Genomic DNA, 21,124 nt, shown 5'->3' with positions numbered 1-21,124 from the left:
CCGATACACTACCGATACCGAATCGCTATCTCCAAAGACACATTCGACAAGATGAAATCCATATTTATCAACAGAAATATAAAACTCAGTACCAAAACCAAGACACTAAACGCCTGCATGTGGTTCATCCTCCTGTACGGATGTGAATGCTGGACGCTGACAAAATACCTCGAAAGAAGACTTTAAGCAGCAGAAATGTAATATATCAAAAGAATTATGAGAATATTATATTGGACGACAGAAAAAAAGCCAAACAAGGAGATAAAAAAGATCCATAATAAAAACCATCAGGAATAGACAACTACATTTTTTGGGCACATAAATAGAGCAGATGGGATAGAAAAGCAAATATTGCGCAAATAGGTACCAAAAGTAGAGCAAGACAACTACAAAATACACTGACAGTCTGAATAATTACGCAACGAAGAAAGAATCCTCCAACAATGAACTCAAGGGAACTAACAAAGTCTGTAACAGACTAGGTACATGAAGAAGAAGAACTATGTACAAAATTGGCGATAAATGTGAAAGTCGAAGCAAGAATTTTTTTTACATTTTCGAAATTATGATTCCCGAAGCGCATGCAGCTGCCAGAACGCAACATTTTGGCGTAGTTTCACGTCGTTGCAAGGGGTATTTTAATAAAAAAATAATGATTTAAATCAGGGTCGTCCAACCCGTGGCTCGCCTAAGGTTTTCGAGTGGCCCGCGCGGTATTAATCGAAGCCTGATGTCCTTCACAAATCTGAGCCACTAATGAAACTTCTAATAACAAAAATTAATTATTCCTCGTCGTTCAAACGCGCGATAAGTACCACCGAGCTATCGGAATCTTTTTAAGTCTACTGCGGGCGCCTGAGAGAGATATTTAAATTTCATTTTTATCGTCTGCTATGTATTTCAATCTGTTTTACTGCCTTTTTTTCTGTAAAGCTAGAAGAGGCAGTTTTCATGATCGCAATATTTGACAGCACTTACATATACGAGCAAGTTTTTTCACGGATGAACCATGTCAAATCCCCCTCTGTCAAAACTTTCCAATGCTTCCACTCAACCACCAGAGAGGCTTTCTTAAAAACATTTTATTTTTTTTTATTTGCAACTTTTGTAGCAGTGAAACAATAAATAAAACATTATTTGAAAAGCAGTGGCCACAAACAGGGAAAATGATAACAGATCTAAACGAAAACACAAGAATCAGCGAAACCGATAATGTTTGTTTACATGTGAGGCTCACGGACTAGCTGGGCGAAGGCATATTATGAAGAAAATTAAATGTGGCCATTTTATATCAAAATAGTAAACACTTGTCCGAATTTATGTAAAACAACAAATTATTGCTCCAGGTTGAACGTGTGGTACCAGTGCCAAACCGAAGACGAAATTAATACAGGATTATAATGGATGAAACAGTAAAAGCGTTTATAATGATAATATTAAAATATCAGACCAATGAAATATGCAAACGCACAGCGGTTTATTCCAAACTTTCAACATGTAATATTATTATAATATGTCGAAAATCAAAACCTTAAATTAAACAGACTGCATGGTTTTGGAATTATATCGAACTTTTAAGATTCTGTAATTCTGAAATTATTGTTCATTGAGTTGGACTAATGTTCAAATTGAGCATAGTTACCTTTTACATTCAGCTTTATTAACTCCATACAATGATAAATTTGAATTTCACGAAACTAGCTTTGCAAACATCAAATAGAAAGAAGAGGCATTATAGGATTATTTACATAGTTTCATGTGGCGATTCCTGCTCTCCACCCATTTGGTGAATTTGAAAATGTTTGTCAGGTACAGCAGGTAGTGTGAAGTATTGTGATGTCATAAAATCACAGTTGTTAACAAATAATGGTTTGTTTCAAAAGCAGGAAAAAAAAAGAAATATGCTAACAAGTCAAATATTTCCAAGTAGATAACAGAAACAAAAATAAAATGTTAAATCAAACGTCTAACTATAGGTAGAAAAAAAAAAGCAGTCAGGTGCAAGTAGCAAGTATTATAATTGCTGTAATATCAATTCACATAAATACAATCTACCTCCACCTAATAATAAGCACCTTCAGCAAAAATCAAGAGTGGGAACCAAGCAAAAATGGTTCACCATTGAAAACGGATTTCTCAAAATTCAACTGATCTTATAAACGTATGAAGGAGGGAAATAAGTTCATTACAGAATATGGAAACATACGTAACAAATAACTTTTGCAGACAAGTCTATCGCATACTATGCACAAGTGGTTTTCAAACTTTTCAAAATACAATAGTTTAATTGTCTTTTATTGTTGAATTGTATAAACGATTGATAATATTGAAAAAAAATTATCTTTGATGTGTAGCATGTTTAATAGTAATAGGTATTTGATTATATTTGAACAATAAACATAAATTTTAATGAAAACACGCAAACCCTTGACTGTACTGGCCCAGTTGAAAACCACTGCAATAGACACAAGTTAATTATATCTGAATATCACTGACGAAATTAATTTGACTTAAATGTTGATGGAAAATGACAAAGATATATCAATACTGTTCTCCTGCAGGTAATATTGGCCCATTGTGTAATAGAGAGCATAAGCCATATACCAAGCATTGCATTAAAAGGCAATTATTATTGTATTATAATGGGCGTGTTATCTCCTACTTTGTATACTCTCAGAAATCACGGTAATGTCAATCAATACAACAAAACTGTAGGTAAAAAACAGGAACTTTGGAACATGTCAATGGCAAAAACACAGTGAGAAAAAGTAAATTGAGAGTAACTCAATTGTTTTGAGCCAGGGCTTTATAATATTAGTTCGGCAGTTTATTGGATAGAAAGTACTAAGCGTGGTTCGAGCAGAAAAAAGGCACTTTCCTAGGCATAATCCACATACAATTTAGAATTATTATTTTTATCTTCTTTATCGGTAGCAAAATATAATTTTTTCCATGCTCGACTTATATTGCAATTAAGCAAATTAGCAGCGGTGGTATTAGAAAAGATTACAAGATATGGCACAAATACTTATTTTTCGCTATTGGATACGTTATTGACACAGAAAATATTACCTAAGTCAATGTTGTGGCACCATGCTAACAAAAATAGCAAATAAAATAAATATAGAAAAATTTGTAAACAAAAAATGAACAATGAATTTAAAACATTTCGAAAAAATATTTATTTCGTCAAAAATTGCTCAAAATATTATGATCCTAAACGTTCCTGAGGAATTTTGTCACAAAATTGTTCAGTCAGATTTTTTTTATTGTTTTTCAAAAATGAACAAAAATATATGTTAAGTTCAAAAAAATATAATTTCACAAAAAACACCAAGGTATATTAAATATTCATTGAAATTGAAAATCGAACAAGTTCACCAGAAAATAGACATACACCCAATAAGGCAATTTGATGAAACTAGCAAAATTTCAAAATATAATTTTCAAACAATGGATGACGGAAATCGATAATAATTGCCAATTTATATCATAAAAATGCTCAATATCTCTAACATGAAGGTGGGAAATTACATAAAAGATGATTGTCATGGACAGCAATCTTATTTCACACAGCGTTTACTGTCGTGAAATAAAATGTCAATACAGATAAAATATTAAAAACAAACTAAAAATAATACAGAAAAGAGTTTAGCAATACCTGTTTACTACACAAATGGGTGATTAATATTAATTCTATTGCATGGTAATCCGTTACGTTGATTTATGTATTTACGCTAGCTATTACCATAAGAGCCATAAATCGAAGGTCGTTTTCACAAATATTTTTCTAATTCTATAATTATAATAAAATTGAAATGCTCAGAGATAATTTTTCTATATTTCAACCATAATATCTTTTCCAAATTTCCATATACAAATAATCACAATTTCAATGAAAAATTTGATAAAGCAATTTTGGAACATAATATTGAATCAGCTTCCAGGAGTTTGTTAGTGATGACTCTGAAACACACCTTCTAAATAGTAATCATGCAAAAGAATAGCAAAGCAGTGCTTGTTACAAATTAAATTTTACTCACTAGAATTATTTATTAGAAAAACTACAATGTAAGCACTATTGAAATGTTTGTTCATTTGTCCTTAATGATCATTTGTGTTATGATGAAATAAATTCGTCTTTTTCAAATTCCAAAATTGCATCTGAGGTGACTGCAGAGGTATAGCAGCAAATAAAATATTCAGACATATGGCACTAAATTTACAATGTCTGAATGCTGCAGATAGAGAGCTAGGTGGTATGTGTCAAATCATTTTATATATAGTAATTGAAACTCTTTAGTTATTAATACACCAAGTGGTACAATCGAGGTACAGTTTCAGTTCAAACACTTCGTTTAATCCAACTAATTGTTACTATGCTGTTGTATAGTTACTATTCAGTAATATATTTGTAAGTCATGAAAAGTGGAGATGGATAAAATATCAAGTTGTATTTGTTAGAATCCATGGATGCTTCAAAATACCATTGTTTCAAAAATATTAAAACTTGAAATACAAGAAAAATTCGTTATATATTTTCCCTTCCCAAAAAATATGACTAATTCCAAGAGCACTTTTTCAATTTCAATTCAATGATATGGAGAATAAGATAATTGCATTGAGGAATAAGAAATGGAAAGAAAGCTTATTCCAATGACAAAACATAGTCTTTACATAGAATGTCTATCCTATTAGGTGTTGGAAATAGTTAACCAAGCTTTCAAATACCTGAGCAGGCTGAAATTTTATCATTGAAAATGAAACTGTTGCACAAAGCCCCAATAATGGCTTTTATTCCTAGTGCATAGGAATAGATTGGAAAATAACACAAAATTTTCACTTTTTTTCAGTAAATAGCTTTCAGCTTTCATTTAGTCTGAATACTTTATTACAATTCAGCATTTTATTCAAATCTCAAGAAAAAAAAGACACCTTAAGTAATCCTGCAACGAGTATTATCGAAACAAAGTATGCAGCAATATTTGTTATTGTGAGAATGAAAACAGACAAACAGGAAAACAGTTCGAGTAATGGAATACATTTGGCATTTGGCTAATAACCAAATATTTCTTTTGAAAATTTAAAAATTATGTTTCTGAGTTTTTAAATCATCTCGCAGCACCAAAATTCATCATAATTGTTTGGCAAATGTTTCAGCAACCATCCGAATGTGGAAGTATGAACTAGAGAGTCGGTTCTATGTATCAATGTTGTACGTCTATGTACCCAACAAGGCAATTACATTGTATATATCAGTAAAAAATACTGCCTTTTATTCCCTAAACAGTAAACCATTAAATAATAGAACGCCATGAAACAAATAGTGGAAATAAGTGTTCTTCAAACTTAAAAAGCTGACAACCAGGTAAAATGAGTCAGCATTAAACGGCATTCGCATCATTGCGGCAAAGAAGGCACAGTGGCTTGTGTCCATTATGTTATAATAAAATTGGTCATTACGAAGCTGAAAAATACGGATTCGAAACTCTCACGACCATAGGAACATAACAATAAAATTGGACTAAAATTCTGTCAGAGGCAGAAAAAACAAAATGCTTCTTTATTTAATGACCTGCTTATTGTTGATACAATTCATATACTGGTATCATGGTGTGTATTATCAGAAACACTTTCAGGCTGACCAGTGTGATCATATTTACACATTTTGGCACTTTGGTAAAATCTTTCATCGGCACATAGTTTTGATCTTAATTTTTTTTTATAATTGTTCTAGTAAACGTCTTGAGGTCGTTTATCAAGGCTGTGACATCTTTAGCTGAAAATCTGAAACAAGAGGTTGGAATGAGTTTTCCTTATCAACTACCTAGTTCATATATAACATGTATTGCTACCCAGAACCCATGGGTTTGCTGGAGCCCTAAGCTATCGCCCAAATGGACTAGAGTAGGGGTAATCATTAAACCAGGGTTGTGTGCAACCTTAATACAAAAGGGCCACATTCAAATGAGTGGGAGAAACTGTGGGCCGCACCTTTATTTATCAGAGGCTTTAAAGTAGTTGCAAGCACAAAAGTTTTGGTTAGTGATCTTATGACATGAGTTGTTCGATTCGCACAAAATACCTGTTGGGACATTGTAACGCAGGGGTGCTCAACACGGGCCACGCGTGCCAAATTTGGCACGGCATACGGTCAAACGTGGCACGCGAACGGTTTGGTAAAAAAAAAATATATTTATGATATACATGAAAATATCGCGTTTATATCAAAAGCAGCAGTTTTTCAGAACATTAAATTGTTTCAATAAATATATATTCGTTATTATGTATTATTATTGAAATTTGTTTGTTTTACGGGAGTTAATTTACAATAACACAATTTTGCGTGGCACGCGACAAGATTATTTTGAAAAATTTGGCACGTATCCTCATTTGAGTTGTGCACCCCTGTTGTAACGTATTGGGATAACTTGCACGTAACAGAATAAAATAAATAAACTCGTTACGCGGGTTGCACACAATTCAGTATTGGCACGTCTCCGAGGGCAGCACACTTTTCCCTTGTGGGCCCCATTTGGCCCACCGCCGCAAGTTGCACAACCCCGATTTAAACCACAATTTAAAGCAGGTAATTGAGCCTCATCTATAGTCTGTATTTTCTAGTCATACAGCAATTTACTGGAGTGAGAGTGGGTACTCGACATTATCATGTCTCTATCGACAGGTCATACAACCATCATTAAATATAGCAGACCATTGTCTTGTCATACTATCTGATGATAAAATATGAACACTATAGAGAGATGTATAAGCCACATAAGCTACTGTATATTCCTACATTTGTAGCAGTATGAGCTGAAATATAGTGATACTTAACACATTTTTGTGATGATTCATGTACAGAACTCGAGGAAAGATGCTTCAGGAATAGCAGTTTTATTGAATTCTGTTTTCTGAAATATCCAAGTTACGAATATGATTCTAACTAATTTAACAAACCTTGCATCCTTAATAATAAACAGAACAATACAATATTATTGAACACCGACAAACTCACCAAGTACTTCTGCAGCAATAGGTTTGGTACATGCAGCAGCTTCATGTCCATGTCTCCCACAATTGTAACATGATGTCGACGGAATTTTCTTATGTATATCCGTGCTAGACTCTGCAGGCAGTGTTCCTATATTTCCACTTAATGTGCTAGGTGGGCTAAGAGGAACACTAGGACTGGGTTCTGCATATCCATTTGGCAAACTATAATTATTATTCTGCTGCAAAATGTTATTGTTGGTTTGAACAAAATCAAATTGGTTCTGTTGAGGTGGTACAGATGAAAACGAGCCTGAAATATAAGCAGGCGGGGCAGGATTATAGTAAAAACTAGTGTGGCCGACACCAGGACGATTTGCCACCACAGTTTCAGCAGAGATAAGTGGTAAGTCTTTTGGGGCAGAATCCTGATCACTAGAGGATGACGACGTCAAGTGTTTATTTGATTCATTCTCTCGTGGCTGTAATGTGTTTTGTGCTGCAGAGTTTGGTGATCCTGACTTGTTCATACACAATCCTTGTGGTGACGCTGGGATTTCAGCAGAGTGTGATGTCATGGTATACAGAGAATAATAAGGCCATGTGTACATTATCGCTGGCTCACTTGTCATAGGTGGGACGCCTGTGGAAACTGTATATGCATATTGTGGAGGTCTTACTCCCATTGTGGACGGTGGTAGTGTTATTGCGCCACTTTGAATTGGATCTGGGACAGGTGTTGGAACAGGAGTGGTACCAGTGTGGGGTATATGCAATGGTCTGCTGGTAACAGTCTGTGGTTGATGATAACACCCCAATATTGGCGCAACTGGGTTGATTGGAAAAGTTTCCGGACGGACAATTTTGGCATAATAGGTCATTTGTGGAAAAGGAGGAGCGGACTTTGATGTAAAATACAGTTGCGCATTGGATGTTTGCGGACAATCATTTGGAGAAATATCAGTTTGACTCCACGCCCTTCCTGGTTCAATAGGATGGTTATTTTTTCCTAAATGAGATTGAAACGGAGCATCCTTTGTGATGATATCTGCTTCATTTTCAGATGCTGGTTTTGAGGAACGAGGTGTCGTTTCTACGGTCGCAGCGGTTGAGTCGAATTCGAAAGAGAAACATGAATTACTGGCAGCCACTTGATCTCCGTCGTTACTCGAGCTCGGAATTTCAAAAGGAACAGAATGGCTCGTTGATCCTGATTTTTCATCTTCTGACCTGTTTCTTGATATTTCATCTAGAAAGAAATTCAAATAGAGAGAAAAGTAGATAAGAAAGAGTAAAAGACCATTAGCACATCATTGTAGATCAAAAAAGTGACGACTGTTAAGCCAGTGATCCCAACAATACATCCCTCTCTTCGGATCTCTTTATTCTACTCTCACTATGCATAAAAAGAAATTTTTCAAAATATATTTTGCCGATGTCAGGCCCTAGATCAGTGAAACTACACTGAATATAGCGAAGTAATATACGCTGAAGTAATATTGCTGTATTTCTCCCCAAAAAACTAAATTCACCCTATCAATTTGAACAAGTCCAGTGCATGTCAGATTTACTGTATATTCTCGAATATAAGCCAAGTTTAATACTCCAAAAAAAGTTGCCAAGCTAAGGGGGGATTTAAATTTGCCGTTAAGGGCTGTGTTTGTGGGGTCGGTTTATAGGCGAGATTGGCTTATATGTGCAGATATATAGTAGGTTTATATATTTTAAGAGCAGAAAAGCAACTATCAAATAGAAATTTTCAACCAAATTTCTCTTTAAAAAATTGTTCCAATTTCAACAAGAGTAACCATACTGACCTAATATTGACTTGATATCAAGAGACTTCTTTTCATAGTCAGATTTGATGAGAGTATTGGCAGAAGATAAATTCATCTCACTATTTGATGAGGATGCTGTGGCCAAGCTCAACATTCCCATATCTATTTCAAGTGGCGCAGTATCGCTCTTATTGCCAGTCCTGTAAGAATTATATAAATGATGAGGCATTTTGTTTTTCTACAAAATATTTGAATATATAAATAAAATAAAATATGAGAGCAATGGCCTAGTGGGTAAAACGTTAGACTAACTATGATGGTTAAATATGATGGTCCGGGTTGAAATCCCATGTCCACCACATCACCCAGCGTGTAATAAATATGGTAGGAAATGCCGAAACCAGGAAGATTCTGATCCTTTCAAACTATAGTAGCTCCTTACCTCACAATGGTGCTCACGCAGAGCCTTATTGAGAGCAGAAGGCATATAATATATTTTATGAAAAATGTATTCAAATTGAGGAATTTTTTTTGGGGAATAATTCAGAAGTTTCTGTTTTCAGCATTTGATACTGGGATTTTAATTATTGAAAAAAAATTGAAAAAAAAAAATCCAAAAACGCTCATCTCAATCAATCTCCATCGACCATCACCAAATTGATTTTCTATAAATTTACATGTTAGAATTATTTAAGTTTGAAATATGACATTTCCTTAAATTCTTTATAAAAGCTAAATGCTTGATAGTCCACAAGACTGTCTCATTATTCGCCACTATCATAACACTTCTAGCAAATACCGGTCCAAAGTTAGTTTACCAATATCTACAGACAAACTAGAGTAGACTATACAACTGACATGGGTACGGCCCGCGGGCCAAATTTGGCCCGTTGGGCAATTCAATCTGGCCCACTTAACGCTGTCACAATCAAACTAAAATCAAATTTTGGCTAAAAATAGCCCAAAGAATTTGTTGACACTGCGATTCAATTTAGTTTGGCACAAAGCTTATTTATTGTTTTCCAGTTTTGCTTCTGTAACACAGTAAATATTGTTCATGAAATGTAACTTTTTACGCCACACTTACATGAACTGCCATTCTAGGTGGGCAAAAATTTTAGCCCCTGATTCAAAAACCCTTGCTATACAAACTAGACTTACATATTAGCAAGATGTTGGTTGAGAATTGCTTTTTCCTCTGTTCCAATACTGGTTATAGATTCGATTTGAGATTTCTTCAGTTTACAGAACTTGCAAAAAAAAAATGGTAATAAACTTTAATCACACAAATTTAACTTGAACCTTTTCATATCAATATTTAATTACTTCAAAAAATATAAGGCAAAATGGATAGGTTTTATATTTTGTATCAGAAAATTATAAACGAGAAAAATAATTAGATGATTAAGAGCAGGAGCCAGTAAAATGTACCTAGTCCCTTTGAAATATAAAGCGTCACTAACGGCAAACATTATACCTCTGCAGCCCAATTATGGATTGTTGGAAATCTCTCATAACACGGAAGGGTTAAGAGAATACTGTATGATTTACAATTAAAGATCACTTTCATTGTATATTGAAACATTGTTAAAAACAGTAAATACCTGTTGAAAAGTATGTTTCTTTAAATGAGTATAGAGATGCGATAGACTTCTGTCATGAAGCCAGTAGTATAACTGTAAAAAATAGGTGAATGATAAAAATTTGTAAGGAAACAAATTTTCGGACGACTAATATTTTCAAAGTGGAAGACGAATCACGAAAGTTTGAGAACAACTGTTATAGATATTTGTATATGGTGCTAAACAAATTATGTTTACATGCGATTAGTTTTACCTTCAAATAAGGATCATTCCTTGGATCACTGCTGTCTCCACTGGTTGCATATTCATCGTCATCATCATCGTCAATATATGATGTTGTTGTTGTCGATGTAGCCAGTGATGCGGGAGATGATAATACAGAGCTTAAAATGAGATAATTAAAGAATTAGATTTACCATAAACGACTCAATTCGTAAACTGTTTTTGATAAATTAAAAATTCTCTATTTCTTAAACATATCAGTGAATACAAATACAGACAACATAGCTGTTTATGATAAAAAAAAACATAAGAAAAGGAAAAATGTCTCATAAACACACAGGGACTCACTCACCTGGCATGTTTCCCTCCATTATTCGAAAGCGGTGAAATTGACATTTCAGGACGATCTGGAAAGAAAAAGTAACTCATAATACTGGACAATGTAAAATTTATGTACCAAAAAAAAACAGAATCCATGCGTTACTTACTACTTATTCAAATTAAAAAAATTCATTCTACACTCGAACTTCGGTTTGTGTATGATAGTACCCCAAAGTTTCAGTAACCCATGACCCAGGTCACTTTGATCAAAAGTTGGGTTCTTTTCAGGACATGTTTCAAATGACTGGTTTTTAGGGGTAATAGGACCATTGAATAGACCAATGGGAAGTCCCCTAAGGGGCATGAAACGCCTTCACTAAGTGCCATTTGCGATGACTTCATTCAAATAAAATAATTTGACTGAGTTGTTCAAAACTATGACTTCATTCCTTTTTCTTTAGTTTGTTGGCTTTTTCGTCGCTAAACATGACACATAAAATAATTGTTGAAGGAAATATATTTGAAAGAAAATCTAGTTATTTTTATAGAACAGCTTGATGACACAAGTGTTGGGAAAGACCACATATTGAGAACATTTGAAAATAATGCAATGGAGATACAGAAAAAAGAATTTAACTACAGGAAACAATAGCAAAAAAAAATATATCAAATCTTACACAATTTTATCTTATTCAAAATAGAAAAATGTCGAAAAAATAATAAGCACTTACTTGCTGTTGGTGCAGGAAGTAGTTGAGATCTTGAATTGTGAGACAGAGGAGGAGATGCTGTGGAAGACGATGAACTACTGGCACTACTGCTGCCTTCCGCAATCCCTCCCACATATTTTGGCCCTAAAAAATAATCACCCACTACATTCCAGAAAAAAACTTTCATAAATCAAATTTTGATAACAAAAACTTGGCATATTCGATCAGTAGACTTAATGTTTCAGAGTTTCTAAAGAAGTTTTAACACCATCACCATTAAAATTGAGAAATTTTGATCCAGACGAATTCAAATTTTTTATTGCTAATCCGGTTTGAAAAAAAGACTCCATCTTAGTGCGAACATGCAGCGAGTCTACAAATCTACAATTTACCTGATTTCATTTTTCTTTTTTTCAATGGTAGGGTTGATGTTGCTTGTATAAAATTATTACTCGGCATTTTGAAGAACGAAACGACATCGGCAATATTCGAGGACGAAGATGTTAAAATCTCACTGCAATGCAACAAAGGACGAAATTTGCAAAATGTAACATTGTTACGTTCACATCAGCAATTCAATGTTAATGCGACCAGCAACAGCAACTCAACTATTGTTTAAAAATCATTGTTTAGTTTTATCACTGCCTATTAAAAATTACAAAATCATCTACATTCTATACATACTTCACACAAAGGTATGCAGTACACTATTTTCCTTAGATACCTATTTTGTAAGTTTATGTATTTCTGGAAAAGGGCATGCCAAATGCCTGTATACATATTGCAGTGACAGTCGTATATAGAAAAAGAAAAACCTTAGTAATAAATAATCAGTTTTACTAGGATACTCTGCTTGGATCTCTTAGTCATTGTAGAAACAAACTGTATTATTGAATATTGCAGAGAAAGTCAAATAGAAGAAAGAATGAATAAAAACCTGAAAACTGCTTCCAATTCTTTCCTTCTTTCAACTATTTTGTTGTTGTGTTTCATTAAAAATTCAGTATTTGAACTGGATTTGCCAAGTTTTCCAATCATCTATGAGAAAATAAGAAGCAATAAATATTGATAAAAACTTAAAAAATAACAATCTATATCACTAAAACATTTTAGTAAGAAACAAATCGAATTTGCTTGTGCTCGACTTTATATTCATTATCATAAATAGCTGATTGAGTCCCATTGAGTGGTGAAGGTACATTTCAATATGACACCGTTGTTTTCTCCAAACAAGGCCGCTTACAAGCTGCCACTGTTACCTGGCGATATGCTGTTAAGAACTATGTTATGGAAAGACCCGGATCTTTCGGTTCGGCATTGCCTGTCCAATTTATGACACCCCGGTGAGGTGGTGGACATGGAAATTGAATCCAAGATTACAACATGTGATGCCATCATAGTTAAGTCTAACCACTAAAAGTACTATGTGTCCTTTACCCATTATGTGATGACACAACAATACTAATAAAAAATCAAAGCCGCAGTGCTTTTCCATACCCGTTTATAGAAGCTGATCATTTCATCAACATTTTTTTCACAATCAGTGGTTGTTCCATCGCTCCAATCAACCTAAAACATAAAAACCATATATAAAGACTTTCAACTTTATTTCCACTTACAGATTGAGATTTGACTCACAAAGAACAAAACAAAAAGCTAGAGGAATTTAAACTTCCCTTTTAAAATGGCATCCGCCATACAGAGCATATTTGTCCGCAATTTGACAGTTGCTACAAATCAAATCAAAATGATATCAGCCAAAATTTTTATAAAATAGTGCAAAGAAATCTTAAGTATTGCAGGCAGTGCAAGTAAATTTTTAAAATGATTCCAATAATTGATTGTTGATTAAATCAAGTTGTTCATGCCAATTCATAACATTGACTTCAAAATTGGGCGCGTCTATTTTTGTATGCAAATAAGATCTGAGATAAAAATGTAATGCATTATTCTATATGGTTTCAATAGCCTAAGAATTTCAGTGATTGCAAGTAACTTTGCTCAGAGACAAGTTTCCTTTACTCTGGAGTAAATTAGCATGATTTGCTCAGGGCAAAGTCAACGAATAACTTCTTAATTATGAATCAAAACAACTGCTGCTCCAATGAGATTATGTCTTATATTTCTTGAACCCGATTGGTTTTTAATTTTTATAGATTTTAGACATGTGAATTCGGTAACTTGGTATCACACAATCATGCTTGACATGATGTTGGAGAATATGTGCCAAATCATCATCATATTTGGAGTAAAAAAAAAAAACATATGAAAAAAAATCGCTTTCAAAATTCTGATTTTGTTTTGTCATTAATGAAGTTATGCAACGATAACAGATCACATCATGTGTGATACGCATATAAAAATAAAGTCTGTGGTGTAGACAAATTACTTTACATTAGTAATAGAAGATTTTCATTCAATCAAACAAAATTTTAATCAAATTGACCTTCTAACAAATCTAATAATAACAATTCCTTTGAATTCGAATGTTTATTTTGCTTGTACAAATACGATACAAATATATCAGTTTGCCAAACCTACCAATGTTTAACTTATGACGCCAAACAGTGTTTGTATGTTTAAACAACACATAGCAAAGAGTTGAACAATAAAAAATTTATGTATGGCCGTGTGTGGCATGATAACTAAATTTCAAGAGACAAAAAAATTTGCTATTCTGAAGGAGTGTGAAGTAGATGGATATTTGAACATGTGTGTATCATTATGGTGTAATTATAATGTTATGCAACGCTAATGAGAAGTAATAAGTTCAAGGGATATCTGAATACAGAAGCCAATATATGACGATGATTTGCCCAGTCTCTTTCTTGCCAGATTTGATAGAATTTAGCTACGAAATTTTGATTATAGATATCTGCCTCAAAATCATTATGTTTAAAAAAAGGCAGTGAATTATATAAATATACCTAAGTTTTTGAACATAAATTCTTTAAAATGTCATTTTCAACAGCAACCTGCAATATACTCAACCATCCACAAATCAAGTACATAAAATATTTACACATAAGTAAATCAGAATTATATAAGAACATAAATTGATAAAAATGCTCCTACTTTTAAATTGAAGCAAGCTGCATTTCTCATCCTTGCATCTTCTTTCTTGCTCTTTTGAGGTATTTTTACAGACACTGGATAATTCAATGAAAATTGCAATTCAAGAAAAATAAAACATACAAAATCCTATATTAAATGAAAATGAATTTCAAACTTCTTTTGAATATGATGGAATTAAGCATTCTGTTTCTTTTCTTCGTTGTTTTATGGAATATAATATTCTATCTCAGAGTGTTGTAAACTTTCCAAGTTTGATTTCAGAATTAATTTTCCCTCAAAAACTATTCTTTTAACAGTTTGAACTTTACAGTATGCAGTATCAAAAAGACTTTAAATTTTTGAAAAATATAAAAAAAAAACAGAATCAATTAATATAATTTGATTATTTGATAAGTTTTTTGCAACATTTGACATTTTCATATCTAAACTAATTAAATTCTTGAATTTTCACTGTTAAAAATGATTGAATTCTGAATCTATTCAATTATCAATGTTAAAAAAATGATACCAGTATTTATTATGATAGATTATTCGTTTCGGCCTTCAATCGTTGTATTCAATTCTTTAAGTACACCGCATATGCCGCAGAGCTTCATAATCGAGCTACTTTCGATTAAATGAGAAGTACCTGAGTCGTGAAACAAACAAATTGACCTACCTTTTACTGGCCTTAGTTCCTCTTCAGACTCAAGTTGTAAAAGGCTTCTGACACTTTCAGATTTTGACCCAACAAAACTTGCTTCATTTGAGTTTGGAAAAGATTCTGGTGTCACATCTTTCTCTTGTTCATTGATGGCTGGTGCAGTAACAGAAGATTGGATTTTGCGTGAAAAATCGATGTTCCCACTGTAGCTTTTCTTAGGTGGTAATTTGATATACTCCGTATGCCTCTGAGTTGGATGGTTTGGCATAAAATTGTTTTTATTATGTAGTGAGGATATTTGTGTCTCATATCGAGTTCTATTTGAAACAGTTTCAGACTGATTGTCTGGTTTCTCGGAGATTGGAATTGTGACAAAATGTCGTTTTGCTGAGCTTGTTGAAATGTCACTGGAGTTTGTTGTTTGAGCAGTGGATCGTGGTTGAGCTTGGTAAACAACTGGATTGGAATAAAAACTATACATTAGACCGTTGAAAAATTAGATCCCCCCCATAGTTAATACCTGAAAAAAAGATTCATCGGTCTCATGTAAGTATGATTTTCGGCGCTCCACAAGTGTGTGTACCATGGTGCTGACTAATTTTGTTTGCCTACTTTACATCAAGTTGTGTAAAAAAACTGAAACCTATGAAACAGTACCCCAAATCGTAAAAAAAAACAGACTAAGGAAAATCTGAATAAAATCATGGCCTAACCTTAACCTGGTAACTGGTACACACACTACGGGAGTAACAATTCATCAGTCTCATGTAAGTAGGATTTTCACATTTATCTTAGGAGAGATGGTATCAATAAGGCAACATCATCATATGTTATCATACGATATCTCGTCCAATTATCAGTCCATGTCGGTATGGGAATGGTTAACTAGATATTTCTTTCAGATGCATGAACTTGATGGTGGGGAAGCCATACCCTGCTTTTGCAAGTGAAATTAGACTCGAGCCTTTAGTAGATAATAATGACTTTGAACTAAATTGTTTGATTAGTCAGTTTTAGTAAAATTCTGGAAATTGAAATGATCCATTCGATTATACAAATCTACTGAATATTTCATTAATCCAACAGTATTTCCGTTAACATTCCATATTAGTGTGACCTCATTCAGTTGAATTCTCTTATACTAAAATCCACTTATACTATCACTAAATAAATACTTAAACACCACTCACCATTTGTTGATACTTGCAGAGAATTGGCAGAAGCAGCATTTGAACATTGTACAGTTGAAACAGTGGTGTTTTGTTCGGCAATATTGCACACCGTACTCAACGGAAATATAGATGATTGCGCAGGTATAGAATTCCGTATGTTATTAGTGGGTTCATTCCATAAAGTTGGAGAAACTTGAGTAGGTCTACCGGCATGAGGCGGCCTCCTTTCTTGCCTGGGAGGTCTAGTAAATCCCGTAGACATAAAGTCCGGCTTCGGAGGAAAGTTTACTAAATGTTGTGGCGGGGGCGGCATTTTATAATCCATTTGTTTTTCGTAAAAGTTTGTATCCCCCATCCCGGACGGTTGCATCAAATTATTTGGAAAGTTTGTCGGCCGTTGCATAAAGTTTGATGGCCTCGAAAAGCCTTCTTGAAATACCCCTTGTGGTCCGTTACCAGGGCCGAAAGCATCTGGCTGAAAGTTTGAGTAACCACCGTGGCCGTAGCTTCTATGATGATGCATATTAGGATAATGTTGATGGAAAGGCTGGATAGCGGTGGGATTAAAATCTGTCCTCCAATTAGATTCTTCACAGTCATTGTACTTTGATGCAGAATGCTGAGATTGAGGATATCGATGGCCTCTATACAATCTAGAACCCTGTCGAAAAAACGCTAGGATGAATTTTATGAGTAGACATTCTCAGTGTTCTATAAATATTGATATATACAAAAAGATAAACCAAATATTATGTATTAAAAATTTTATTATTAATCCCACATTCAAATTGTTTTAAAAATATGCATTTTCTCAAATTTCATTTGATTTCTTTGGAAGTATTTATCAACTCTGATACCTTTCTTTCTCTCTTGTTTAATCTCTCATATTCTGACAGTTTGCGTTTGAAGTTGAGTTTCTTTTCAAAACTGAAAGCAGGGTGATAAGATGCGAGAGTTAGCATCAATAACCATTGTTCAACTTCAGCATCTAAGCCAGCTTGCATCAGATGCTCGAGGTTCAAACCGTCCAGTTTGTCCTAGAAGATGAAAAGATTGATATTATGTTTTGTCAGAGAATCATTTCACATTGTGCTTGTCTTGTCTTGGGACAGTGGTTTCTAAAGAGGGGTCATGGACCGCCAGGGATTCGCAGACAGTTTTCAAGTTATATTTGTATGCATTAGGTGAAAAAAAATGATAGGTCTACATCAAATTGGCTTCAAATGACAACAAATCAAGGGCAACTTTATAAACGAGGCTACAAGGTAACTCAAGAAGTTATTCATGTGAACCAAAAGGGTTATTTCATTCCGAGATCATTCAGGTTGCTACTAATCAGTTCAGTGGGACGTTTGAAACTGTCTATTCTTGAGTAGCTAGCTAGCTTATTATGCATTCAAGAAAATGATTCTGACAGAGTACATATTATATTGTACCATTTTCCACATTGTATTCATAAAAATCAAAATGTAAAAAGCGGGCTATGATCAAAAGTAAATAGATATTTTATCAAATTATAATAAAGTGAAGCATTTGTTCAATGCTCCAAAATGCTATTGAAATAACTCAGGAAAATTAGTGGTTCATTCACCTTTATACTAATAAGATCGAAACTAAAATTCAAACTATAAATAAGTTTATCCAAAATTCAAAACATCCCACATTGTATTAGTCAACAGTAGGCTAAATATGTCAAATTATGGAGACTTGGGCATAAGTCTTCTATTGTATGAGAAAGTTATAAATAGATGGTATGACGTGAGCAAGGAACAATGTAATTATGTGATTATCCCGACACTACATGCAGCATTTCAGAAGTAAATACGCAACCTAATAGAAAACAGTGTCGGATTAAGTACATCAATTTTGATAATAGCCATGCTTCATACTTTAAAATTTGTGACCAGGCATGACCACAACAACTGAAGGAAATTTTAGCCAAAATAAATAGGCCTTCTCAATTTTGAAATAGAATTATAAAATTTGCATACGAACCAAGCACATTCAACTAGGTACAAGTTAGTACTTCAAAATTCTATATATAGTTTTATGTTAAAAGACCCTCACACTATCCTTTGACGTAACATTACGTTAATTCCGTTGGGATGTGTAATATACAAATACGAACAAAACGTCTATCAGAATTTCTATCAAGGCATTGACGTTATCACTTCAGGTCATGGTTGCCTAATGCGCAATATTTAATTCAATGATTGAATTGAAGCCAAATTAATCATTCAAGGAAACATGGATCTAGTAACTAATTTATACGTTGATCAATAGTGCAGGAACACTTACAACACAATCAAACAAGTTAGTTGGATTATTGGTATGGATTTTTTTGAAACTTTGCAAAGGAATAAATTAAAAAGGTCTTTATTACCATAAAAATAACACAAGCAGCAGAAATATAACAGAAATACCTCACAGTAAACATAAAGAGAACAAATACCACTGTTATGTTGACATTACAAACATTGTAACCAAGAAGGCAGTTACCGTAATTGTTTCAAACGCATAAACGCAAAAATAAAATATGCGCATAGTACCGATAGGCCTACATAATTATATCCAGGGTGTTAATAAAGTCCCATTACAACTTCAATCTTGTTATGAAATCAGTTTCAATATATCTCGACCAAGTTTATTATAATTTAATCAGTGTTTATTAGGGTTTCTTTTTACTGCAATAAATACACCCCTTTTGTAGTTAACTAGCATTTTTTTTTTAAACTTCAAATATATTCTCAATTTTCGTCCTGTTTGGGCTACATCATTTGCATTGAATATAGAAAAATATTATTAATAAAAAGATAAATATTAATTTTACAATATGAGTATGGCGAACTCGAATAACTTACTAGAAATATAAGAGTCCTACTGATTATATCTCCGTACATTACGCATGAACAAACGAGTTTTCATATTCATTTACACAAATTTCCTAGGAAACGCTGCCCACAAATATACATCGGTGATTATCAAGAAAGATAAGTTTATTACAAAATACAATTTCACTTACATCAAGAAGTTCTGCAAGTTTGCTGGCAACTTTATAGTTTGAAGATCGCAGCAGAGAAATACAAACAGAAATATGACTTCTGAATTCATCAACAGATGAACATTTGTTGATAAAATGTTCGAGATGCTGAAAAGAAATTAATTATTTCATTAAAGTGAAGTATATTATTTATCATTAAAATAATAGGCAGAAATATCTTGAAATTATCCATGAAATGTTTCAGACTCCACAAATTGTTTGGATCATAGCATATTTGACTGAAGAAAACAAAACTTAAAAAGTTGCTTTGGAAAAATGAGGAAATATATAACGTTGACCTTTAAACCCCAGTAACTTGGTGAATATTGTTTCAAACTATGATCAGATACCATCTCCGAGAACACCTCCTTTTTTGCCATATTTTAAATTAATATTTTTAAATTTCAACATTTATTTTTTTGTTTTGAAACTCTTGTATTTGAAAATTTGTGCTCATGTTTATAAAGTTAGGTCATTCATTTTAATATCAACATTAATTATGATCCACGGGCTTCATATAATACAACTACAAATACAGCGTATGTTGATGGTATAAGCAGCTTAGAAATCATTATGCTGAAACCTGGCACTTATATTCTTCAAAGCGAGAAATTAATATAATGAAAATATACATACATCCCGATTAAAAACTTTTCTTTAAAGATATGGCAATTGAATGCTATTCTAAATTTAAAAAGATGACTCGACACAAACCATAGCCAGCCAAAAAATTGCTAAAAATGTCACCATGACTCCATAAAAAGTTGGTATTTATTTGGATTAGAAGACTTCGGTATTATTTGGCTATAGAACAAAATTTAAAGTTACGGTAGATGCAAATTCCGATTTTACTGCTACATTTTCCCATTACACAATTTAGAAATTGAAATTAATGGGTAGAATATTAGTTGTTAAACTATCCTGATAGAGACATCTTTCACTTGAATAGATTATGATTTTTCACCAGGTACATATTATGAGTTCAGGATATGAAAGGCACAAATGTTGTTAACAAAACGATGTAATTTGCCGACAATTTGAATTAACGTACAGAAAAACTTTATCAGGGTTTCTATGTAGAAACTCGAAACGTCTACAAATTGCAATGTTTGCTAGCACTGGATGTACTTTATATATCCTAATATAGAGTATCTACATGTAGAGTATTATATCAAATTTAGCTCAACATAAAATATTTCTTCCCAAGTTATATTGGAACCTCTGACATAAACAGATTAAACGCCTCGTATCTTAAGGCAATTTCACAGAACACCAGCCAAAACTTCCCACACTTTGTAATTAAAACAAATTTGTTTTTCCATAAAAAACTTTCCATACAACTTACCTCTGCACTGTTAGCTTTACCTTCCTGATCTCTCAAGCAATTGTAATCCATTTGTGCTATATCTTCTATGCATGATCCAATAAATCTAAGTTCAAACGGATTGCAAAGGTGAATTAAATTACATAAAAAATCCATTCGATTCCATCCTTGAATTTGTTGAAACCACTCGTATATCCCGATCTTGTTACCGAACGTTAACATTTTCCTTCTACTAGGGGCGGAAGTTTACTTGGCAAAATTTG

The 21,124-nt window shown here is 33.3% G+C and overlaps 1 protein-coding gene across 1 annotated transcript; it reads right to left on the bottom strand.

Moving 5' to 3' along the window:
• Window positions 1-1,069: 1,069 nt before the first annotated feature.
• LOC120340742 (uncharacterized) lies at window positions 1,070-21,094 on the bottom strand. Its single transcript, XM_039409091.2, has 17 exons — window positions 20,883-21,094; window positions 19,520-19,645; window positions 17,355-17,534; window positions 16,516-17,158; window positions 15,341-15,781; window positions 14,683-14,756; window positions 13,105-13,176; window positions 12,545-12,645; window positions 12,000-12,121; window positions 11,629-11,751; window positions 10,929-10,983; window positions 10,608-10,737; window positions 10,376-10,447; window positions 9,933-10,021; window positions 8,811-8,971; window positions 7,019-8,242; window positions 1,070-5,787 (listed from the first exon to the last, which is right to left on the bottom strand). Exons 1-17 carry the CDS (start codon window positions 21,081-21,083, stop codon window positions 5,759-5,761), a joined length of 3,843 nt encoding a protein of 1,280 aa, XP_039265025.2. The 5' UTR covers window positions 21,084-21,094; the 3' UTR covers window positions 1,070-5,758.
• Between the last annotated feature and the right edge of the window lie 30 nt (window positions 21,095-21,124).

This window comes from Styela clava, chromosome 14 (assembly GCF_964204865.1).
Source record: "Styela clava chromosome 14, kaStyClav1.hap1.2, whole genome shotgun sequence".
Taxonomy (NCBI): Eukaryota; Metazoa; Chordata; class Ascidiacea; order Stolidobranchia; family Styelidae; genus Styela; species Styela clava.
This window is presented reverse-complemented; position numbering and strand designations above follow the sequence as displayed.